This window comes from Helianthus annuus, chromosome 1 (assembly GCF_002127325.2).
Source record: "Helianthus annuus cultivar XRQ/B chromosome 1, HanXRQr2.0-SUNRISE, whole genome shotgun sequence".
Taxonomy (NCBI): domain Eukaryota; kingdom Viridiplantae; phylum Streptophyta; class Magnoliopsida; order Asterales; family Asteraceae; genus Helianthus; species Helianthus annuus.
This window is the reverse complement of record NC_035433.2, coordinates 33,938,665-33,965,271: the sequence shown is the minus strand read 5'-3', so window position 1 is coordinate 33,965,271 and position 26,607 is coordinate 33,938,665. Positions and strand designations below refer to the sequence as shown.

General features: G+C 40.2%; 1 protein-coding gene across 2 annotated transcripts; it reads left to right on the top strand.

The window, feature by feature from the left end:
- The first annotated feature begins 3,321 nt into the window (after positions 1–3,321).
- On the top strand, positions 3,322–7,682 carry LOC110865171 (probable carboxylesterase SOBER1-like). 2 transcript variants are annotated; one of them, XM_022114397.2, is made up of 6 exons: positions 3,322–3,551; positions 5,970–6,022; positions 6,367–6,490; positions 6,595–6,719; positions 6,926–7,033; positions 7,470–7,682. In XM_022114397.2, the coding sequence occupies exons 1-6, from the start codon at positions 3,401–3,403 to the stop codon at positions 7,557–7,559; spliced, it is 651 nt and encodes a 216-aa protein (XP_021970089.1). In that variant the 5' UTR covers positions 3,322–3,400; the 3' UTR covers positions 7,560–7,682. The 2 variants fall into 2 exon arrangements, with proteins under 2 accessions (XP_021970089.1, XP_021970093.1); XM_022114401.2 differs by having other exon boundaries at positions 7,332–7,470.
- Positions 7,683–26,607: the final 18,925 nt, after the last annotated feature.

Sequence of the window (26,607 nt, the reverse complement as noted above, 5' to 3'; positions counted from 1 at the left end):
TTTTAAACTTTTGTTTTCCAATGTCAAACTTTCCATATCTTTCAAGAGTTTAACATTGTCTGCTGCAGATTTTTCGCATTTTGAGCACTTCTCCGTCTCCTTCTTGTATGTTCCTGCAAGAAGAATTTCAACCAAATCAGCAGGATTCAAATTTTCATCCAAAAAACAACCTCTCTTTAAATCATATTTCAATCTATCTCTTGCGCTTAGACCTTTTCTAATTCTTTTCATTATTTCAAGAATCACACCTAAACTCAAGTATTCAAAAGCCTTTTCTAATTCTTTTATTAAATCTTTCTTTTTCTCTACAATCTCATCATTGTGTCTTCTAAGCTCTCTGAAGAAATCATATGGATCAAATTTTGAGAACCTAGAATCCTTTTTCAGGCTAAACACAAATTCATCCCAATCCAAAGGTAATGCATCTGCAAACTTAGATATCTGTTCAGCGTCTGATATTTTTAAGTAATACATTCTCAAACCTTTAAGTAAATCATCATATCGCTTTTCCATATCATTAAACTTCTCATATTTCCTACACATAAAATATTTAAATCTTTCAACCACAACCTCCTTTGACTCAAGATAACAACCACTATACCAATTGTTTGATCTTTCAAGTTTAATATTTTCCTTTTCGTCAAACATTTTTAACCACAAATTCTTTGTTAAATGATTTGGTTCAAAAATTGTTTTTAGCTCAAAGTCCACAAAATTTCAACTTCTTGATATTTGCGCCTTGTAAATCACTTCAAATCACCTGCAAACAAACAAACACACAATCAGTTTAAACGGACTGAAAATGTGAAAGTGTGTGACGGTGGAATCAATCTAGGACTCGTGTCGAAGATTTGTGGATTCGTTCCAATGTTGTTCAATCACTGAATGAATTAGGCTTCTCACACAAAACAACTCCTTAACCAGAACAATCTTGGGCTTGATCGGATCTAAATGGATTCAGTTGGGCCGATAACAGTTATTGGTTTTCAAACCCACATGCACTCTGATTGCTGATTGGACCGAACTATTTGGGCTGACAACAACTTCACCAACTACACATGCAAACCTTGAATTTTTCAATCAATTTGAATTTTATAATCTGATTGGGCCTATTTACCTTCAAATTGAACGTGACCGATTAATATGTATAGCAATCTTAATCACATGGTCCGACAACAACATGTTATAGTATGATTCTATTGGGCCGCACACCTATTACTCATGCAAATGGACAATTAAAACAACTAGCCGACAACTTCTTTAAGATATGAATTTTAATTGGACCTATTCAAGCTATTTAATGGCCGGCAACTTTAATTCTTTGCATGCAAACTAACATGTTCACATCTTTTAATTCTTTGCATGCTTTGTAGGATCGAGATGATTAGTATATCTGACAATTCAGCTTTAGGTAAAATATAATTGAGCCGACAATTATATATTCAAGATGATATCATTGGACCGCTCACTCTAATCACATGAAATAGACAACTTTTAAATTTTTCGACAATATCAGTTCACGACACAATTTTAATTGGACCACACAATATGAATTTATCAAATCAAGAACATCACGTGAACTGCTGAAACATTTTCAAACAGAATAGCGTTTCAAGCGGAATATAACGCTCAAGCGGAATCAAGCCTTAAAGTTCGAGCGGAATTACCAGTTTCGATTTCAAGCGAAATTAGCAGGTAATTTCAAGCGGAATCTGATTCCGTTTGAAATAACAATGCAGTTTCGAGGCGGAATTAAGTTTTTCAAACGGAATTTGACTTTTTCAAGTGGAATAAGGTGATAATTTCGACCGGAATCAAGTTTAAAGCTGATTTCGAGCGGAATTAGGATGAAGTTTCAAGCGGAATCAGGTTTTTGACGCGAAATCGGACCTAAAAACTCAGATTTCTCCTAAACGGCTAGGAGTTTGAATCTGAAATTTGGTAGGGTTGTAAATCAAGTGTTTTCGCACAACATATCAAAAAATCAGCCGATTTGGACCGTAAAAACCCGTTCAATTTGACGTTTTCAGTGAAAACCGTGATAAAAGTGAAAAAGATGAAGAAATAGATGAAATTCGGATCTGAAATCAATGAAATCTGGTACGAACCTATGTGTTTGATCAGTGCAATCGTGCTCCTGCTCTGATACCACTTGTAGGATCGGTTTTGACACCGTACGATTGCGTAACGACACGTTCGACGTGCGGAATCCGTGAATGTGCGTGACCGAACATACAAGAACGTACTAATAACGTGATTCTATTGAATAAGATGACGTGTACAAAGCCGTGAATCACGTGAGAGAACTTTCTCTCTCTAAGCTTTGATCTCCTAAATCTCCAAATGAGCAAAAGTCTTAAACTTTACCACTAACTCCTCTATTTATAGGCCAAGGGATATAATGAGAAATCTCATTATTTACAAAATTGCCACCTTGCCTTTTTAACTAATAACATCATAAATTCTTGCATTCTTCGGTTTCTGCTACGGACTAGATTGACGGAGGCGATAGACACATAATGCACTAACAGTATGGATGACATTAATACCTTCGAGTGTTCACCATTGTTAGAGGGTTACATTTCTGGCACGATACTGAAAGCTAGGTTTGATGCAAATGGGAATGACTACGAGCATGTATACTATTTGGGCGATGGTATATACCCGGAGTATTCGAATATTGTGAAAACGTTTTCTGAAACGCACAATGTGAAAAGGCAATATTTAAAAAAAAGCTACAAGAGTTTTCGCGAAAGGATATCGAGAGGTGTTTCGGGGTTCTTCAACAACGATTGCATTTTATTAGAAATCCTTGTCGTATCTGGAATAAGGAAAAAATTCGAATAGTCATGTATGCTTGCATCATAATGCATAATATGATTATAGAAGACCAAAGAAAAGCAATATGTCAAAACTATTTTTGAGAAGATGTCGTTGAAGGAATGCAAGAAAAAATGGAAGAGAGAATATTAAATGCTCAACTATTGCGTTCTAAGGAAATACATAACGCGTTAAAGACAGATATGGTCGAGCATGCTTGGGCGATTCACCCAATTCGACACGATGACGCCGTCGAACAAGACTACGAGGAAGAAGAAGTAGAAAAATTCGAAGCTAGGAACTTTGAAGACGGATGTTTGGATGATGGAGAAAACAAAGAGGAAGAAGGAGAGAACGACGATGAAGACGGAGATTAAATGTATTGTTTTTTTAACTGTAATGTTTTTATTAAATATTGTAATGTTTTTTTAAATTTAATAAAAGTATTTTTTTTAAATAAATTAGAGATTAAATTATAAAAAATGAATTTTTTTTATACCCGTCTTCCACCTTCATCACCATTTTCATTTTTCACTATACTCATCTCTTCTGCTTCTAAATCAAGTTGTAGTTCCACTCAATGGCGTCTGGAAGCTTCATCTTATGGCTCCACGGTCTAGGTGACTCCGGTCCAGCCAATGAACCAATCCAATCGCTTTTCACTTCCCCTCAGTTCGCCAACACTCGCTGGTCTTTCCCTTCTGCCCCGTCTCAACCTGTTACCTGTAATTGTAAGTCCCAGTTGTTAATTAGCAAACCCATTTCCAATTTTACATTTAATTTCTCTAGTTTCGGTTACTGATCACATGCGGACGTAATGCCTATTTCTAGGGTTTTGTTGCCCTAATGGTTAAAATATTAAAATGGTAGTGTTAGTGTGACAGCATTTTGTAAGTGATAATGGCTCTTTTAATATAGTTCATATGTTAACTAAGCTGTAAGTCTGATTGTGTGATGATCTTGCACATGTTAGTGAACTATTACTGTTTAAACTTTAAAGCCTCCAATTATAATTGTGAACTAAATTCGGGTCTTAATTTTGCCATATTTGTTGCTTCTGAGAAATATTATGATTTTATTTGATAACCATGAAAAGCGTTACGGGCTATGTAGCATAGATACGGGTACGGGACTGGGGTATGGGGACGATACGGGTACGGGGAACGGAAAAATTCAAAAATACAAGATACGGTACGGCAAAAAAAAAAAATATTAAAAAATAAGATTATATTAAACAAAGTCCAAAAAATAAAAATATATTAAACAAAGTCCAAAAATATATTAAACTCCAAAAACACTACATAAACCATTGGTAATTAATTATCGTTAATCAAAACGTTTTCAAATTCCGGTTCATCTAGCGAAAGATTGGCAAACTCCAAAAACCCAACATCTTCCATTGAATCAAAAGCATCTCCACCCACATCCCACATCTTTACATCATCATTTGGATTCCTTGACAAAAGTCGTAGATTATTGTGGATGTAAACCAAGTCTTCAGCACGACTTGTAGTCAACTTGTTCCTCCTTAGCGAATGAATAAATGCATAAGTACTCCAATTACGCTCTTCACAGGAAGAAGAACTAGGTTGTCCAAGTAATTTAAAAACCAAAGTCTGGAGAAAAGGAGTTTGAGCACCAAAGTTAACCCACCAATTCTTGGGTTCCATAGTAGCCATCTGTTCAATGCTTGTTAAATCCACAAAAGGACCACTCTTCATTGAAAACATTGCATACTTATCAAGGACTCTCGTATGCTCATCACCATTAGGAAACAACCTTCGAAAACATTTCCGCCTTTCTTGTGAAATTTCTCCATCCCTATTGGAGCAAGTCTTTCTGAATCCTCACGTAACCATGCATCACTGTAATATCTACAACATTCAAAAGTCAAAACATAAGTACATAAGAGAAATCAATCATATAGTTTAAAAGCATATACCTTGGATTTAAAGAGTGAGCTAAACAATGTAGGGGAGTGTTATTCTTCGTCCATCGAGCCTGTAAAATACCACTTACAACATCATAAAAGACACTTAATTCATGTGCTTGACATTTTTCTTTCTTGTAGATCTCAATCTTCACTTTCTCAATCATCAAATCCCACATCTCATACACCAAGTGTAAACATGACTTGTCGGTGTCACAAACTCTAATCATCTCATATATAGGTCCAGTAAAACTAAGAATATATGATACTTTTTCCCACCATTCATCATCCTCAATCTTTTCTTTAACTTCATTTGCTTTCACAGTGTCATCTTCTCTATAAGAAGATCATTCCTCGCTTATGACCATAGCTTGAAGACCCCTTTTGATAAGTGTAAATCTCTTAAGCATCACAATGATGGAGGCAAATCGAGTATCGGCAACCGAAAGCAGTCTAATAGGACTATAGGAGTAAATTTGGTGAAATAGCGACAAATAGCGATAAGGTACCTATATGCTAAGCCACCAATACCTTGCTAACCAACGGGATTAGGTAAATCAAAGCTTGCGCTGTGCAGGTGGTCTTTCATAGAGGGAAATATAATGATTTGAACATTCTTTGATGGTTCTAAACGAGATGTAGCAGTGCTAACTAAACTAGTTGAAGAGGTGGTAAGGGAAGTTTTTTTTTTTTTTTTTTGGGGGGGGGGGGTCGTAAATACTTTATTTAAAGAACGCATATGCATAGGCATGGAGTTGGATGGAGAAAGGTTGTTACCTGTTAGAAAACATACAAGTAGGTGGTCAAACAAAAATAGGATCTGAAAAGAGATGATGACTGATTGACATGCATTTTAAAGCAAACCGGTCTTTTGGTAAAACAATGTGATACAAAAGACTATAAGATTTAAGAGAAGCTCTAAGGGCCACTTATCATTCTTAAAGAAGTGTCATGTGGCACCATAATATGCTTCGTTTGGTCATTTGTGATAGTATGATAGTGTAGCAATTATGTTGTTTTGCGTAATCATTGGTTTATCATCTTTGGCTCTTTTCCTGAATCCTGATTTATTATCAGTACACAGTTTATTAGTAGATCTTGTGTGCAAAATCTTGATAAATTAATCACTGGACATCAAAAAGTGCATTGTATAACAATCTGCCTTTTTTTTAAACTTTTTGAAAGTTATTGTGTTATATCTTAACAATAACCTTTTCAGATGGTGCTTTGATGCCTTCGTGGTTTGACATTCATGAGATACCCGTAACAGCTGTAAGTTATTTTCTTCAATAGTAATCTCCAATGCCTTCATCTTTTACGAATCCCTATGTAGCATGAACCGTTAAGATGGCTGCCATCTCAATGTCCTGATGAACAGGTCTCACGGTTACATAAAAAAGTTATGAAAGTTGGCAATACAAACATATCATCGACAATGTCAATAACACATCCGTCTAACGTTACATTATCGTAAATCTTTTGATCTTTAGGTTTTTAAACTTTGTTAACATTAGCAATTTTGGAAGCATTACCCCTGTATACTGTTTAGGATATACTCCATGCTTTCCTTTTCTACTCGACCATAACGGAAATGTTACAATTTTTTAAACGTACAGAATTCCCCTGTGGATGAAAGTTCGTTGCTTAAAGCAGTTCAAAGTGTGCATATAATGATCGACAAGGAATTGGCTGCTGGAATTGACCCTAAAAATGTGTTTCTTTGTGGATTTAGTCAAGGAGGTCTCTCTCTCTCTCTCTCTCTCACACACACACATACACAAAAGAATACATACATGTTTGTGTGTGAATACAAAACAACAGTAACAACCTTATAAACGTTGCAGGTGCGTTGACCTTGGCTAGTGTTCTGTTATATCCAAAAACTCTTGGTGGGGGCGCAGTCTTTAGTGGATGGGTACCGTTTAATTCAAGTTCTATTATAGAACGGATCACACCAGAGGCGAAAAGGGTATGTTTCGACCCAACCCGTTCTGACCCATAAAAATGACCCACTTCAAGTCGAGTCTGTTTTGACCCGTTACCTAATCCCACTTGCGCATGAGTTGAACACAAACATATCATCTTCTATCCGCGACGTTGCAATGTTTTTCTAGGCACGTAGTTCCATTAAACTGTTATTATTATTTTCTGATGAGCGTTTTGTTGTATTTACAGACCCCGATATTATGGTCACATGGTATAGCTGATGGAACAGTGTTATTTGAAGCCGGCCAAGCGGGCCCACCATTCCTTCAACACGTAGGCATGAACTGCGAATTTAAGGTACTACTCAACCCTTGATTCACGAAATTGAAAGTATCATTTTATTTGCTATTTCGGATTGCTATGATAAATTGACGATGTTGACTTTTCTTTTAAGAGATTGATTTTGACCTTGTTGAAGGGCATTTTAGGTATTTTATAATTTATAGTTACTTGAACAATTTCAGTGTTTTTATATCGAACCGACCAAAAAATCTGATGACGTCAACTGGTTTACCTTTTTGGTTCCAATTTACATTTTACACTAAATATGAAGCCTTAAAAAAGTTTTGAAATCCGGTTCGGCCATCTTGTGCAGTTCACCGGTTCGAATGGTAACCCTATGGTTCAAATACACTTAACTGGGCTGGTTGTATAGCTGGTTCCCGGTCCAGCTGGTTCAGTCGGCTATAAAAACGGTGCACTTACTTTAACTATGCCTCGTTCTCAATCACAGGCGTATCCGGGTCTTGCGCATTCGCTAAACAGTCAGGAACTTCAACACTTGGAATCATGGATCAAATCACGTCTACAAAGTTCATCGTGAAGGTTTGACTATAGTTGACCTTTTGCATGTATGGCAACATTCTTGAATTTGGAGGCACATTAAATTTTGTAAGATGTTTTTCATCTGAATACTTCATTGATATTGAATACTTCATTAATATTGTATTTTTTGTTAATTCTTATTATACAAATATTCTAATGGAATTGGAGTAAGAGATTTTATATGTACTAAAATCTTAATGTTTTGACACTTGGTGTGAATTATTAAACAACACGAACCTAACACGGAATTCATGGGTTTAGGTTTAGTCTAAACAGGTTCGGGTCGTTGAACCCACGAACCCGTTTAGCAAAAACAGGTCGGGTTTGGGTCAACCTGGTTGGGTTGACCTGTTTAACCTATTTATATTATATTATATTTTTTTTACAATATGTTTTTTGTCTATATTAATTTGGGTGTGTATTTTATGTCATATATATAACTTAAAAAGAGAATGACATACGATTTTATAATTTAAATGTAATTGTATTTTAATAAGTTTCAAAAGCGACATTCAACATCAACTAAAATCATTAGTATTTCAACGAAGAGGAACTAAAATCAAGAACTAGAAATCTAAAATCATTAGTTCAAGTTTTACAACTAATTTTAGTCAACTTTCAATCAAGTAATCAAGTTTTATACCCTTTTTTCAATGCAAAAAAAGGTATCAAACTACCTTGGTGGACAGTGGAAGCTACATGGTCGATTGGTAAGCTGAGAAGCGGGACTTGAGACCTGAGTTTGGTCGTCAGGTCTCGTAGGTCTAGTGGTGAATGGGGATAGTCGATTGGTTCTAGTCGTCTCACGCTTGCCTTGGTAGATGCCGAGGGTTTACAAATTAGCTTTAAGAAACAACTGGAGGAAATATGACAAATGAGGTGCGGACGAGGAAATTGTGTAATTTCGCTTATATGGGCAATTGTGTACATGAACAACTATTCATCTACAAGCTTATGTAAATTCGGGTTTGAGAAAAATGCCCGGATAGCCCCTGTAGTTTGTCTAGATTTCACCTATAGTCCTTACATTTTTAAAATTACAGCTATAGTCCCCAAGTTTTGCAAATTCGTTCTCGGATGGTCCCTGGCGTAGATGGTGGTTAGTTTTCTCAGTTAAATGGGTGTGAAATGACAAAAATGCCCTTTATAAAACTTAAACCCAACCCCATCTCCACCCAAACCTACCTTTCTCCTCAGATGTTCATCTTTTCCATGTCCATTCTACCAAACCCTAAAACCCATACCCCCTGTACACTTCAATCACCCACACCCGCTGCACACTTCAATCGTCGGCCGCCACAACACACCACCACTGTGACAACCCTCATAATTACAGGTGTCCGTACAATTGATTAATATTAAATTTGTGCTTAATGACTGTGCTTAATTACAACTGATGATATAATCTGCTTTATGATTTCTATATCATACATATATGTGCATCACATTTCATACTGTCACACCATTTATTACATACAAACTTTAGTGACATACATGATGCACAAAGCACAATTAGCACAGTTAGCGGATAACTCAGAAATATACTGACAGTGCTAGTACATAGACAGACAATGTTTTGAGGCCTAGGATGAGCCAGAGACAAGGTACTACACTAGTATGGAGTGTAGGGAAGTAAGTACCATAAAACTACGTCACTAGGTGATAGTTTAAGTGTCGGGAAGTGCCTAAAACCCACTAAAAGTGCAGAATTCTGCGTATTTTAGTAAAAATCAGCATTTTTAACATGCTTGTAACGTGCAAAAATATGGCAAAATTGTCACACCCCCAAATTACCACATAGGGAGTGTCTCTGTTAGGCGTGTGACATACCAATAACGAGCCACCAATTACATTGAACCCATACAAGTTATAAATAAAATCCCCATTATTAATAAAAACATCTTCAACAAGTTTAAACGAAAATCAATAAGTTCAGCGGAAGCAAATAGTAAACGAAGTTAAACTGTTTCAAAACCAAAGTATAGTATCAAGAAATTAGTCACATAAATCCTTCCTGTCGACCCATGACCACTTCGGCTACTCCAGACAACAAGTTCCCAAATCCAAGATATCTAACGACCTGCGAGCATGCAACAAGTGTATCAGACAACGCTGGTGAGTTCATAGTTTTACGAAAACGTTAGTTACCAAGTGGTTGATTAATCCATTGAAGTTAATTCCGAAAGTAATGTTGAAAACAATGTTGATAATACCCCAATACAAGACGGCTTCTGATTATTTTGCCCTTTCTCCAATGCTCCTATCAAAGCATTGGTCATGACTAGGTCATTAGTTCAACACCCGTCCTCCCAGGAACGGGGTGAGGTTGCCAAACCTAAGTAGCGCTACTAACTAATACCATGTTACCTTCCCGGTAACCAAACAACACGGAGGGACTTTGAAGGTGATAGGAAGAGTATATTATCCAACATTCCCGTTTTTACCCAAACGACTTATCCCACCCCGGGATACCCACTGACTGTCCCAACCACCGGGACGCATGCTCAAGAGAGATGAACTCACCTTAGGTTTGCTCGGTTAGATTAGTTTCTTGTTTAACAGGTGATCAAACACGCCCTAACATGGGTACCAGTAACAGTCAGTTTCGAGTGCACAAACTCTAGATGTTTCACGCATTATTAATTCACATATTCCCTATTCACATACCACATAGTCCAATGTATAAATAACTCACATACTAGCATACATGTTGTAATAGTTGTCCATACAATGCAATTGGCAACACACATCATCACAATATCACAAATAGTATGTGCTTAACAATGGGCACGGTATATCTCTTAATTGTGTCACGAAACTCCATTACTAAAGTATATTTACGTACTAGGTCCCACACATACAAAATTGCACTACACATACCAAGTTCCAATTAATCACATAGCAAGTAATATCAATCATTCAACCAGTGTGCGGCTCCGTTTATTATTCGTGGCCCATAGACCCGATAATTCCTAAGGCCCAACGTAAATAGCCCACCCGATCAGTGGATTTCTGGGCTGCTCGTGTCTGGGCCCAGCCCAACTACTCATGCGGTAGCCCAATGTATATGATGGCCCTTTTATTCAGGCAGTCTTGTTACCCACTTAAGGCCCAACCCAAATTTGTAAGTTATCAACCCACTTAGCAACTCATAGTGATTATTTATCTCCGGCCCAATAAAGTCAAGTCCAGCCGATACTCATGGCTGGGTACAGCCCACTGTTACCCTCATAACCCTTACCCTTTTCCTCGAATTGCATTAGGCAACAATCAACAAACCATATTTGGCTCAGACTAATTAACATGAGTGTTTTCAAAACAAATGGATAGTTCATCAAGTGACCACCTAATATAAATTCTAATTCATACCTATTCTTTAATTATGAACTAACCACTAATATCACTATTAATCAAATTCACGGTCACCACATCAAATACACTGTTACATCACTTTTATCATAAATCATCTTGAGCATTATTATCATGCATTATCAATCATGAATCAATTACAATTCATGGCCCATAATTTTAATAGATTATCCAATCATCGCATGGAATCACTCACAACTAAACATCATATACTTCACAGTTTACATCTAATCGCATCTATTATTCTGACAACTTTTATGCGCAAAATCATACCCCACCTATCCTCTACATACACGAGTATATATATATATATCATCGTAGTATCGTACAGGTCTTTCATCAACAACCACATGTGCAAGAATAATCACCTATCATCTACACATATATGCACATAACGAAAAACAGACATAAAACGATGCTAACATCGAACCGAAACCGCGACGAGTCCATTAACTAGAACTATGGACGAGAGAGATCTTACCGGTGTTCGTCGGAGGCTGAAATCGCCGGAGAAGAAGGTGATGGTAGCCGGTTTCGTCGTGGGATTTCGGGTGAGAGGATAAAGATTGCGACTGTGAGAGGGGGTCTTGTTCTGCCGTAGGGTTTGTGTGTTCTCCGTGAAGGTGAACATACGTAAATATATATATATACGTACAACCCTGACATTGTGGCTTGAATATTGGCGGTGGGGATTCCATGTGTGTGTGGGCCGAGATAAGGGTTAAGGTGGGCTGGGGTTAAGGTCTCGCAAAGGTTCCACCAAACAAATAATTCTGATATCAAAATTTACTTGCACGCATTGCCATTTTGGTGAATCTATTGTTTTATATATATATATAAAATTATTTATTTAAATATTTATATATATATATATATATATATATATATATATATATATATATATATATATATTTTAACCAACAACAACATGTTCGGACAAAGAGTTAGCAAAGTCGCGCATAATATCCACACAATGTTTTGACCGATAAAGGTTTCAGGTTGCGTAAGGGGGTTGGGTCGACTAAGGCGACAACCATAATTAATTTATCAAATAAAATACATATGGGATTCGATTTATAAAGGCGAAACAAACGGTTTGTACCTTGAAGTTACGGGTTGTCACATCATCCCCAAGTTGAAAGAAATTTCGTCCCGAAATTTAGCAAACAGTCACTGAGGAAGCTAGTTTTGTTAAGCGTTTTCGCGGGGTGTCACATCATCCCCTACTTGAAAGAATTTTTGTCCCGAAAATTGATCTAAAACAATGGCTTGAAGTGAGTTCCGACGAACTCGATCTATAGATACCTTACAACGCTTGGGGGGCTAATCTTGTGATCGGTGGAGATCATGGTATGGTTGTTAGCGTTTCGTTATATCAGTTGCCAATCAAAGAAACAGGGAATTAATGAGGTGCGTACAAAGAATCGAGCGAAACAGGGGTCCATTAAACATCCGAAGGATTTGGCCAGCAAATTTATTGTCTAGAAGTAATTTCCAGTAGTGGTGCATGGCGGCATGGCACAACAGGGAAGTTCGTTACATTGCGGTCGCGCGAGTGTATCATTTGTCCAATACAGAGTTTGGTGGGTAAAGATTAGTGTTGCAAAACGACAAACGCGTGTAACTGTGACTGCTTCACTCCTAGCGGCGATGACAAGTGAAAGTGATAAGGTTCGTCTACAGGGATGCGTGGGTATAGTTCTCCTAATCCCGTGTTCGTTCGGAAGTTCCATCTAGCGATGCCATCACATGGTTAGCTCTATTGAAACAAGGGTGCACGGGAGGCCCTTGTGATCGGTCTAATTGGTGCATTCGGTACCGTCCAAGTAATGCCTCCAATTTAAAATCCAAGGACTACGGCTCCCACCGTAGGCCGTGAATCGAGCAGTTCTTCCTGTAAGTCCACCACGTGGGTCATCTCCTTCTCGTGTTACATCGATGTGTAACTCGGACTCTGATTCGAACCATCACGGTATACCGCCAAATCGTCGGTTCCCTCGGATAGAAGTGATGCTCAATGCGTTGCAGGGTAGGGTTTCAAAAGCTGAAGAAACATGTCCCTGTTTTGATTTCCCATGAATTCATAGCTCCCCGCTGTGCTAAGGAGGTTAAAGTTGCGCCATCTTCGAAAATCTCATGATGAATCTGTGATAGTATCCAGCGAACCCAAGGGATTGCTGTATCCCAGAAGGAAATCAGGATTAGCATAAGGTCTATTCTGAAATTCCACCTAACGATGTGGAAGTAAACCAGGTAACTCTTCAGAAGACACGTCAGGAAATTCACGAATAACTGGAAGATACTCGATCTTCCTTTCTTAAAGTGGCGAACCAGTGACAAGAGCTAGTATAGCAGAGTAGCCCTTCCATGGACACTTCTGGGCTTTCACGATTGAGACGATGCCAACAATGGCACCACTACGGTGATCTTAAACTGATGAGGATTCCCCCTTGGGAGAGGGATACGCACGATTTTCTTTTTGCAAAGAATTTCTGCTTGATTGACGGGTGGTCCGTTGGACAACCTTTAAATTGTTTAAAAAGGTTAAAATTCCATGCTTTACTTGGTTATTTGCTTGAACTTAGTAACTACGAGTGTTCGTGTGTTTTACAGGTAAATCGCTTAATTCGGTTAAATTGGAACTCGTAGGCTACGGACGAAAGAAAGGCATGTAAGGGCACCATATTTGAATCATCACATCATTCTCTACAAAGATAGGCACCCGAGAAAGTCAACAATTTATTCAGTTATAAAAAAAAACATAATCATAATCATTCTTGGAGATAGTCACTTGAAAAAGAAAAGTTGACAATTATTTTTGGAGGCAGCCATCATCACATCGAAATCATCAACAATATTTGGCATGCACATGGTTGTGGATGAACATCACATGTGGGCAGTCAACAACTCAACATCCTCATTGGGCAAGTTGGGCGGCTGGTGTTATTGGGCCGCACATGTGGACGACTCATAGTGGGCCGCCATATATGTCAACGTCAAACATCATCATAATGGCGGCACATCTTGGACATTTGGATGGATTGTATTGGGCCGATAACAAGAACACCGTCATTGGGCAAAGTGGGCGGCGCATGTGAGGGCAATTGTAGGTGACAAACATCACAAAACATCACGTGATCTCTTGGCAGCCAACATCATCATCATTTACTTGAGGGTCTTGACTTTTGTGGAGCAAACAACAATTTTAATAATCATCATTAGCAGCCATTCACGTGAATTTTAGAGGCAACACATGAAGGAGGTTTGGACTTTTGTGAAGGAGTGTCACGTGAGGGGTCAGATCAACATCATCATTATTTCAATTGGTGGCAACAGACTATCTTGGGCGGCACATGTGGAGCGGCAACATCAAGAAGGCAGCCGACAAAAAGTATTGTGAGGGTTTTGACTTTCCATCAACATATATCATGATCATTGGGCTTGGCAGAGATATCACGTGAACAAAGTGAAAATTTCAGGTTGATACCGTAATTTACGGTTTTACCGTAAATTACGGTGGACTTGAATTCCATCTAAATTCCACCGTAACTCAGGAAAGAAGTACCGTAACACATTGAATATCATCGTAAATTACGGCGGAGCCGTAATTTACGGTGGAGCTGCGATTCCAAAAACGTAACTGCCATCATAAAATCGTTTTTTGGAGTGTCTTTTCATATTATCTCATCATTGGACGGTTCTTGGACACCTTGGGGACGAATTTTGGCTTGTGGCTTGTTTTGTGAACAATTTCAATCATTCGGTTTGTGCTTTTGATTTGTATGAACAATAGTTTGATGTTGATGATGATTCACCGAGCCATGTCCGGCTAAACTCTTCGGTGATCATCCTAGGTGAATGTTTCTGAAACTTTTGTGTGTTTAATTTCTGCATTTCTAGAATGATATCTTGCGTTGCTTGAATGTCATGGTGTATGTTTGATTGTTTGTAGTTTGTTAATCAATATTGCAATTTCTAGTCTTAATCGTACGTTCTTGGTGCCGTTGGCAACCGAGATATCACGGGAAGGGTTAGGGTTGGTTATTGGTTAATAGGTCATCGGGAAACAACCTCGCGTTATCTAATCCGAGTACTTTGTTCCCTTTTATCACTTCAATCACATATACACGAGTTATGTCTATGTAACTCTTTCTAGTGAAATTGCACACAACTGTTTAAAGAAACTGAAACCTAGGGTGATCATTGTTCTCTCCTAATTGTTTACAACCAACTTTGATTTGAATTAGTTTTTAGTTTAGTTTTCTAAAACAACAATCCAAACTTTTGAATTTTAATTTTCTGCAATTTAGTCTAATAATTAGTTAAGTACAAAGCTATATAATCGACACATCTTCCACATACTCCCTGAGTTCGATACCCTACTACCACTAACTACAGTTGTTTGGGGATTAAATTTGCGTGACCCACGACAATCACGTCATTGATACATAGATAACCAAGCCCATGTCAACGACCACGTCAAAACTTACAAGAGTATTGGGAAGTAGGTCAATGTCGAACACTTGACCCACGAGATCAAGTTTACAACCAAAAAGAACATGAGAAGCTTCTATCGATTTACTATCAGTTAATTCTACTACATGCTTATTTACAAGAAGGGTGGGAGTCAGTCCTAACTGGCGACTTAACCCCAAAGACACATAACTCCAAACGGCACAAGAGTCGCTTAAAACAGAAGCAAAAAGATCGTTCAAAGAAGACGTACCGGTCACAGCATTGCCATCATTGCGAGCTTCCCCCAGCGCCAATAGTAAATACTCTTCCACGTGCTCCGTTCCCACCATTGTTCCCATTGTTGTCATTCCCAGTATTGTTGTTGTTGCTAGCATTCTGATTAAGCTGAGGGCAATCCCTCTTGAAATGACCCTCATCACCACACTGAAAGCACCCCTTTTGATTTCCCCGATTCTGTTGAGGCTGTTGCCTCTCCTGTTGTTGCGGCTGCTGCGGCGGCTTTGGGAGCCAGACCCTACAATCCTTGGCCATATGACCCACCTTGTTGCACCTATGACATACCCGGGTGCACGGTCCGCGATGGTGGAACATACACTTATCACACCTTGGTAGCTTTCCCGCGTAAGAACCCTGATTTGAATTGTTGCTCTGATTCTGGTTCACAGAAGACGACTGGCTGAAACTACGATGGATGCTGTTGTCTGCCCTTTTCTGAGATTGGCTGGCACTGGTTGCTTTGTCAGTATCGTTCCATTTTCGCTTGTGATCACTAGCAGGTGTGGTAGCTGTAGCAGTCGAGGTAGTAGCAGAAACGCGTGGCGGCAAGTTGCCACGTTCGACCTCTTGGTCAGTAATCTTATGTGCCAAACGGACGATACGGGGCAGATTGTCTAGGTTTGCAGCAGTAACGTACCCCTTAACAGCTGGTGCTAAGCCCTTTAGATACAACTCAATTCGCCGAGGTGGGGGTCGAGACATGTTAGGGCACAGAGTTGCTAAATCATTAGACCTCCTAGTGTATGCTTCAATCTCAGATCCCTCCATTTTCAGATTGTAGAACTCGTTCTCCAGTTTCTGAATCTCATCACGAGGGCAATACTCCTCTCGCATCAACTCCTTGAAATCATCCCAAGTAGTGGCATTCGCCATCTCAATACCCAACATCTGAACCTGGGCATTCCACCATGTAAGGGCACCATCCTCGAGTGTGCCCGTAGCATACTTCACTCTGTCCCCAGCTGGACAGTTACACATTACAAATACCGATTCCGCCTTCTCAAACCATCGCAGGAGTCCTACAGCCCCTTCAGTCCCACTGAAGGTCTGTGGCTTACAATCCATGAACATCTTGTACGTACAAACAGGTGGAGCAGGTGGATGGTTTTGATTCGCAGGTTGACCTAAAACGAAAGAACGTACAACGCACAGGTAAGATTCGAGTTTATGACGCAAAAAGAGATAGTATTGGCACTTATCGTACCAGCCTGGTAAGCCGCTAGAGCTTCAGCTACACGAGTGTTGATCAGGTTGGTTAATTCGGCCTGCGTCATAGCAATGTGGCCACGTCCACCACCTCGGCCTCCTCCACGTCCACTCATGGTTCTAAATAAGAGAAGGGAACTACCTTAAGGGTCGAAACGAGGTAAAAGTCAAATATCACGTTGAAATATACTAACTATCAAGTTTACACATAATAGGGCAGAATCCTTCTCACGTTTGTTAAGCCTCACTGGGACTTACATGCACCTCGCGTTATTATTATGTGTGCACCCATAGTAATAAGGTAATTTGCATGCTCATCTCAGTGCCTCTTAACTTGCGCTAAAAGTTTCCCCACATTCAAATAGCAAGCGAAAGGTTTTATAGGATCAAGAATCACAATAGTCGAAGGAAAGTGTCACACTAGCAGTTCACATAACAGGGGTTGGTAATGTAAGGGCTCATGCTGTTGTGCCAAGTGTGCATTCACGTGTAATGTTATACATAAGTGTACACTAGATATACTATGCAATAGTAAATGAGAAACGAACCTTGCAGTCTGGAGCTGAGTGTCATGGTCGATTTCGGTCCTGTTCGGTTATAGTCTGGTTTTATAAAAACGTTTTAAAACCAAGTTCACTATAACCAGTGGCTCTGATACCAAACTGTCACACCCCTAAATTACCACATAGGGAGTGTCCCTGTTAGGCGTGTGACATACCAATAACGAGCCACCAATTACATTGAACCCATACAAGTTATAAATAAAATCCCCATTATTAATAAAAACATCTTCAACAAGTTTAAACGAAAATCAATAAGTTCAGCAGAAGCAAATAGTAAACGAAGTTAAACTGTTTCAAAACCAAAGTATAGTATCAAGAAATTAGTCACATAAATCCTTCCTATCGACCCATGACCACTTCGGCTACTCCAGACAGCAAGTTCCCAAATCCAAGATATCTAACGACCTGCGAGCATGCAACAAGTGTATCAGACAACGCTGGTGAGTTCATAGTTTTACGAAAACGTTAGTTACCAAGTGTTTGATTAATCCATTGAAGTTAATTCCGAAAGTAATGTTGAAAACAATGTTGATAATACCCCAATACAAGACGGCTTCTGATTATTTTGCCCTTTCTCCAATGCTCCTATCAAAGCATTGGTCATGACTAGGTCATTAGTTCAACACCCGTCCTCCCAGGAACGGGGTGAGGTTGCCAAACCTAAGTAGCGCTACTAACTAATACCATGTTACCTTCCCGGTAACCAAACAACACGGAGGGACTTTGAAGGTGATAGGAAGAGTATATTATCCAACATTCCCGTTTTTACCCAAACGACTTATCCCACCCCGGGATACCCACTGACTGTCCCAACCACCGGGACGCATGCTCAAGAGAGATGAACTCACCTTAGGTTTGCTCGGTTAGATTAGTTTCTTGTTTAACAGGTGATCAAACACGCCCTAACATGGGTACCAGTAACAGTCAGTTTCGAGTGCACAAACTCTAGATGTTTCACGCATTATTAATTCACATATTCCCTATTCACATACCACATAGTCCAATGTATAAATAACTCACATACTAGCATACATGTTGTAATAGTTGTCCATACAATGCAATTGGCAACACACATCATCACAATATCACAAATAGTATGTGCTTAACAATGGGCACGGTATATCTCTTAATTGTGTCACGAAACTCCATTACTAAAGTATATTTACGTACTAGGTCCCACACATACAAAATTGCACTACACATACCAAGTTCCAATTAATCACATAGCAAGTAATATCAATCATTCAACCAGTGTGCGGCTCCGTTTATTATTCGTGGCCCATAGACCCGATAATTCCTAAGGCCCAACGTAAATAGCCCACCCGATCAGTGGATTTCTGGGCTGCTCGTGTCTGGGCCCAGCCCAACTACTCATGCGGTAGCCCAATGTATATGATGGCCCTTTTATTCAGGCAGTCTTGTTACCCACTTAAGGCCCAACCCAAATTTGTAAGTTATCAACCCACTTAGCAACTCATAGTGATTATTTATCTCCGGCCCAATAAAGTCAAGTCCAGCCGATACTCATGGCTGGGTACAGCCCACTGTTACCCTCATAACCCTTACCCTTTTCCTCGAATTGCATTAGGCAACAATCAACAAACCATATTTGGCTCAGACTAATTAACATGAGTGTTTTCAAAACAAATGGATAGTTCATCAAGTGACCACCTAATATAAATTCTAATTCATACCTATTCTTTAATTATGAACTAACCACTAATATCACTATTAATCAAATTCACGGTCACCACATCAAATACACTGTTACATCACTTTTATCATAAATCATCTTGAGCATTATTATCATGCATTATCAATCATGAATCAATTACAATTCATGGCCCATAATTTTAATAGATTATCCAATCATCGCATGGAATCACTCACAACTAAACATCATATACTTCACAGTTTACATCTAATCGCATCTATTATTCTGACAACTTTTATGCGCAAAATCATACCCCACCTATCCTCTACATACACGAGTATATATATATATATCATCGTAGTATCGTACAGGTCTTTCATCAACAACCACATGTGCAAGAATAATCACCTATCATCTACACATATATGCACATAACGAAAAACAGACATAAAACGATGCTAACATCGAACCGAAACCGCGACGAGTCCATTAACTAGAACTATGGACGAGAGAGATCTTACCGGTGTTCGTCGGAGGCTGAAATCGCCGGAGAAGAAGGTGATGGTAGCCGGTTTCGTCGTGGGATTTCGGGTGAGAGGATAAAGATTGCGACTGTGAGAGGGGGTCTTGTTCTGCCGTAGGGTTTGTGTGTTCTCCGTGAAGGTGAACATACGTAAATATATATATATACGTACAACCCTGACATTGTGGCTTGAATATTGGCGGTGGGGATTCCATGTGTGTGTGGGCCGAGATAAGGGTTAAGGTGGGCTGGGGTTAAGGTCTCGCAAAGGTTCCACCAAACAAATAATTCTGATATCAAAATTTACTTGCACGCATTGCCATTTTGGTGAATCTATTGTTTTATATATATATATATATATATATATATATATATATATATATATATATATTTTTTTTTTAACCAACAACAACATGTTCGGACAAAGAGTTAGCAAAGTCGCGCATAATATCCACACAATGTTTTGACCGATAAAGGTTTCAGGTTGCGTAAGGGGGTTGGGTCGACTAAGGCGACAACCATAATTAATTTATCAAATAAAATACATATGGGATTCGATTTATAAAGGCGAAACAAACGGTTTGTACCTAGAAGTTACGGGTTGTCACAAAAATGGTCCTGTATGCTTTCCTAAGTGTCGGGAATTAAAAGTGTCACAAAAGGATACTTAAAGAACGCTAAATGGAATAACTTAACACTTTAACGAACCGGTATCTAACTGAAGGGGTAAGGTCCCAAAAACCTCATAAAAAGGATTTGAGACCATACCACAAACTGGCCTTTCAACCTTTTAACCTTGCGCGGCCGCGCATTGGTCTTACAAAAGGGAGAAAGTAATCAACAATTTATAGTCGCGCGCCCAAAGGAAAGCATAAAATCCTTGCGCCTTCTTCCATTAGCAAAGGATTAAAATCCTGAAGATCAATACTTCCGTCCAAATATCCAAACTTGGATATTATTTTGCCCAGACTTGGGATTTATACATCTGTGTCCACACAGTAAGGTGTCACACTAGATTACAACAGTAATCCTCTAGAAAGAATATGATCGTGCACCACCCAGACGGTTACAACCGTCTGGACACGTGTCATTACCACAGGCATCCCTGAAACCACAACGAAAGCATGCAATTGGAGAATGATCTCCACTTAATCACTTTCCACGTGGCAATCCCCCAGCCATAGATCAAACCACGATCCGTGTGCATTCACATCGGATCGAGGCAACTTGACGTGGGATCAAAGAACTTAACGGAAGAAAATATAACCGCTACGGCGTTAGCATCTTCCGTCATCTTTTCAATAACAGGTTTTCCCTCCCAAACTCCCGGTTATAAATACGAGAACTGTTCAGGTATAAATCCAGATCACACTCACTTCTCAAATACTTTCTCTTCTCCATTACCAATACTTATTCTCACACCGGAGTCGGGTCAAGGAGAGAACCCTCTTCTCCCCTTGACGAGGCTAACGGTGCTCTTTTTTGCAGAATCACCGGAGAAGAAGTTCGGCAGCAACTGAATCAACCGAGAGAGAGCTAACCCTTTTATGCGGATTCAAACCCCCTAGATATTTCGGTTCCGACCATTTATCTAGTGTTTCTTCATTGGCGCCCACCGTTTTCTCAGTTTTTCTAGTTTCTACCTCGTTTCGATTCAGTTCATTCCATTTTTCTGTTTTTGCACATGGCAGAAAATTCGTCTTCTCACCGGCAACCTTGTCCTCGACCAAAAGTCGGAAACAATTTCCAAATAGAAGGATCCCCAGAACATTGGGTTAACAGATGCCAAGCTGCTTTAGACACAATCGTTATGCAAATCGCCAGATCTGATTTCCCAAACATCAGATCTGGAAAAGAAATCAATACTATAGAATTGGACCCACCAACACCACGTTGGGGGGACATCCAATCCAGCCAATCCAGAGATAGCAGTTATCAGAAACAAATACACATGGTTCAAGGAGGTCCGTCACGAAGACCAAATAAACGAAACTATGATCAACATTGGAGAGAACAGCTAGTCGTGTTCCCTGTTGTTCCTGGGGGCCCTCAGGAAGAATGACCAGTGATTATCACTAGTATTTTCGGTCATTACCGAACGGACTATATGTTCATAGATCCAGGAAGCTCGATGGACATCATATACGAACAGTGCTTTAAACAGCTCGATTCAGAAGATAAAGCACGTTTAGAACCGGTCGATTTTCCCCTCACCGGATTCTGTAATGAAGCTGTATTCCCATTAGGGCAAATCGCTTTCCCGGTGACTTTATCAGATGGCGAACATTCACGAACAGTTACAGTCAATTTCATGGTCATGCCAGCAACATCACGTCATGATGTTTTGCTCGGGAGAAGGTCACAAAGAGAATTCAGCATGATCACTTCCATTCCACATGCTGCTTGTGGATTTCCGACAGAAACCAGAGTTGCAATTCTCTATTCAAGCAAAGAAGTCATGTCCGTGGACGATGAACCACCAGCAAAGGTAGTCAAATCTTCGGCACCAAACGAACCAGAGAAATGGGTTCTGAACAACGAATACCCAGAGCAGACCATTCTGCTAGGACAAGCCATTTCACCAGCAACACGCATACGACTGAAAGAGTTGTTGTCTAACAACAAAGATATATTTGCCTGGTGCCCAGCAGACATGACTGGAGTTCCACGCGACATCGCGCAACATTGTCTAAACATCAAACCATTAGTAGAACCTGTTGCTCAGGGGAGGCGCATCTTCAGTGAAGAAAAAGCAAAAGCAATGGACGAGCAAGTGACAGAGTTACTCAATGCGGGAATCTTGCGCGAAGTGAAATACCATACATGGGTTGCCAACCCAGTAATGGTACAAAAACATAGCGGCGGTTGGAGAATGTGTGTCGACTTCAAGGACCTAAACAAAGCATGCCCCAAAGATTGCTACGCGCTCCCAGAGATAGACAAAAAAGTCGACTCTCTAGCATCATTCAGATGGAAATGCTTTCTCGACTGTTATAAGGGTTATCACCAGGTCCAGATGAAAAAAGAAGACGAAGACAAAACCGCGTTCCGCACAGATAAAGGCAACTATTGCTACACGAAAATGCCGTTTGGCTTGCGCAACGCAGGCGCAACTTATCAACGCCTAATGGACACAGTCTTCAGCGGGGATATTGGCAAAACTGTCGAAGTATACATGGATGACCTCGTCATCATGAGCCATGAAGAGGAGACAGGCTCAACAATATCCAGCGCACGTTCGATTCCTTACGTAGCGTGAACTTAAAACTTAACCCGACAAAATGCTCCTTCGGCATGGAAGAAGGAAAATTTTTGGGTTTCATAGTTACAAGAGACGGCTTTAAGGTTAATCCAGAAAAAGTGCAGGCCATCCAGCTAATGCCATCACCTGCAACAGTCAAAGAAATGCAAAGGCTCGCCGGACGATTAGCAGCTCTGAACAGATTCTTGGCTAATCATGCGGCAAAATCTTATCCATTTATCAGTACGCTGCGAAACTGTGGAAAGAAAACTCCTTTTCAATGGACGCCTAAAGCAGAAGCAGCATTCAAGCAAATGAAAGAATGTTTAATTCAGCTGCCAACACTGACCGCGCCAAAAGAAAAAGAACCGTTAATCTTATATCTGTCAGCCGCGGAAGTAGCGGTAGGCGCAGTATTAATGGTAGAACGGGAAAATATCCAGACTCCAATCTACTATATCAGCAAAATGCTCACTGGCCCCGAAACTCGTTACTCAATGATAGAAAAATTGGTTCTAGCACTAATACACGCATCCAGACGCTTGCGCAGGTACTTCTCAGGCCATGTCATCACAGTTCTCACGAATTATCATTTAGGCCAAATCTTGTCAAAACCTGATGTGGCGGGAAGATTAGCTAAATGGGCCATTGAGCTGGGAGGCTACAACATTTTTTACAGACCAAGACCAGCAATCAAAGGGCAAGTTCTAGCAGACTTCGCCACTGAAGTTCCCATCGATAAAATACAAGAATGTGAGGCAATCCAGAACCCAACACCTGTTTTCGACGACAGAGTCTGGACCTTACACACAGATGGTGCTTCCAATGATGATGGAGCAGGAGCAGGTCTCCGATTAGTCAGTCCGGATAATCACGAACTTACATATGCCATATGCTTAGATTTCCAAAGTACCAACAATGAAGCAGAATACGAAGCATTTTTAGCAGGTCTCCGTCTAGCACTCAAAATGGGGGCAAGAAACCTTGAAGCCAACGTTGACTCAAAGCTAGTAGCCGAACAAGTTAACGGCCGTTATGATGCGAAAGGGGAAGCTATGGCGTTATACCTTGAACAAGCGCGGATGTTAATCAGCCAATTTCAAACATTCAAAGTTAATCACATAAACAGAAGCGAGAACAAGCACGCTGACGCGCTAAGCAAGTTAGCTGCTACCAGCTTTAAGCACTTAGCAAAGGAGGTCCGCATAGAGGTATTATCCAACCCTTCCATTCATCTCAAGCAAGTAAGCGTCATAGAAATGGGAGATCCATCCTGGATGTCTCCAATTATCTTGTACCTTCAACACGGAAAACTTCCGGAAGGAAAGGCAGAAGCTCGAAAAATACAACACAAAGCAATAAATTACGAGATGGCGGATGGCATCCTTTATCGAAAATCATTCATGGGCCCATTACTACGCTGTGTTGATAAAACAGACGCCCAATACCTAGTCAGAGAAATCCACAAGGGATTATGCGGGATACACGCGGGACCGCGCATGGTCGTGGCAAAAATAATGAGCGCCGGATACTACTGGCCAGGAATGCACATGGACGCAGTTGATCTATTAAGAAGATGCGAGGCATGTCAACGCCACGCACCAAAGACATTCCGACCCAAAAATCCGCTAATTCCCGTTACTTCCGCCTGGCCATTCCAACAGTGGGGCATCGATCTTGTTGGCCCATTTCCTGACGCGCCGGGTGCAGTAAAATTCATCATCGTCGCGGTGGATTACTTCACAAAATGGGTGGAAGCTAAAGCTTTGGCCTCAACAACAGCAATGGTAATCCGCAAATTTATATGGGAACATATCATTTGCAGATTTGGATTACCATTGCGCATTATTTCCGACAATGGTACAAACTTCGCCGCAGAAGATCTTCAAAAATGGTTCAAAGAAATGAAGATCGAGCACAACTTTGCCTCCGTTGCGCATCCTCAAGCGAACGGTCAGGTAGAAAGCGTAAACAAACAAATCGTTGACGGCATAAAAGCGCGACTTGGGACAGCGCGCAGAGGGTGGGTTGACGAACTTCCCAGCATCCTCTGGGCGCATCGAACAATGCCAAAGACTAGCACCGGTGAAACTCCGTTCAGTCTAGTCTATGGGTCTGAGGACGTCATTCCAGCTGAGATAGGTTTACCGTCACCGCGCATGATAGCCATGGAAAAACAGAACAATGAACAAGAGCGAAGAATGGATTTGGATCTTCTGGAAGAGAGGCGCGAGAATGCCGCCATAACGGAAGCAAGGTACAAATCCAAGCTCGAAAAATATTACAATGCACACGTTCGTGTTTGCACCTTTGTCCCCGACGATTTTGTCTTGCGCGACAATGAGGCTTCAAACGCTGAAAAGCCCGGCAAATTAGCGCCAAGATGGGAAGGACCATACGTCATTAACGAGGTCCTAGGCAAGGGGGCATATACCCTAAAAAGGATCGATGGGACCCTAGTCCCTCGCACCTGGAACGCACAACAGTTGCGCAGGTGTTACATATGAACCAAGTCTACAAAAGCGGAAAGAACATACAGGCAATGTATTTCTTTATTATGTCTTGTATCACAAGCCTTGCGCTCTTATCAATATAAACATCATTCTTACTTATATCACTGTTTATTACAAATTGCATGTAATTTCTTTGGTTCGCGCGAAAACAATATGGTCAAACATTGTACACCTCATGAACAGTCTAAAACAGGCAAGCTGTTGTGCCTTTTAGACAAACGTTCACACATGAGCACAATACCATCCCTCATTCGCCTTACCTATCCAAAAGCAATTATACACATGCAACATATTGTAATCCACACATACAAGAATTAAACCCTACGGGAGTAGAAGTATATCACAATATACATCATCAAAAAAGTGTAACATAAACACTTAACAAGATCATAGCAATGATCTTCAAAAAATTGTCTAGTACCAAAAACTTACAAAAAGCATCAACAAAAGACGAAAACTGGTCCTAAGGTTAAACACCTAACCAGCATCGGAATCATCATCAACAACAGACACCTGCTCACTCCGACGAATTTTCCGGCGTTGATACACTAACCGGCATTCTCCTTTTTGAAGCATCGGGAACCGAGCCATCAACCCATCGGCATCCAACACAATACTAGCACCAGCAGTAACATCCGTATGCTGAAGAGCCTTGCAGTCAGAATCAACAACCGCCGGAGAAATAGGTTTGACCAGATTCTTTACCGGAATAGTAGTGAGTGGCGGTGAACAAGAAAGAAGTATAAGACCTTCAGCAGCTTCATACACCCTAAAAAAATCCAGCAAGAGACGAGTATGGTAAGAACGTTTCATCTTTTTTGATAAGAATCAACTAGGAGACAAGGTATCTCGAAAATGCATATATATAAAGAGAACTCAACCTCGGGAAAGGAGAAACCTACCCATCATTAACTGTCAGAATTACATCATATCCAAACGGCGCTACAGGAACCAGGGTCATTTCCTCATTAATAAAGTCTGACAAGCGCCACTACAAATCTCAAGACCAAAGAGAAAAATACCCACTCTTACTGCCAGTTGACGTCATTACATGTCAGAGCATGATTACAAAGTCACGTTTTTTCCCTTTTCCAACAAAATAAAGCTTCCAAGAGAAGATTTCTTACGTCTCGCGCCCAAAAAGCATTTCCCTCTCATAAGTCCAGTGCTCCACTTATTTGCATAAGTACAACACTAGACTGGGGGGACTTGAAGGGGTAAGGTC

Bases quoted from the DNA above. Each gene is read 5' to 3' on its own strand.
- LOC110865171 (XM_022114397.2), top strand. From the start codon at position 3,401: ATGGCGTCTGGAAGCTTCATCTTATGGCTCCACGGTCTAGGTGACTCC. The intron at 6,720-6,925 runs GTATGTTTCGAC...TTGTATTTACAG, and splicing joins TCACACCAGAGGCGAAAAGG to ACCCCGATATTATGGTCACA. The intron at 7,034-7,469 runs GTACTACTCAAC...TCTCAATCACAG, and splicing joins GCATGAACTGCGAATTTAAG to GCGTATCCGGGTCTTGCGCA.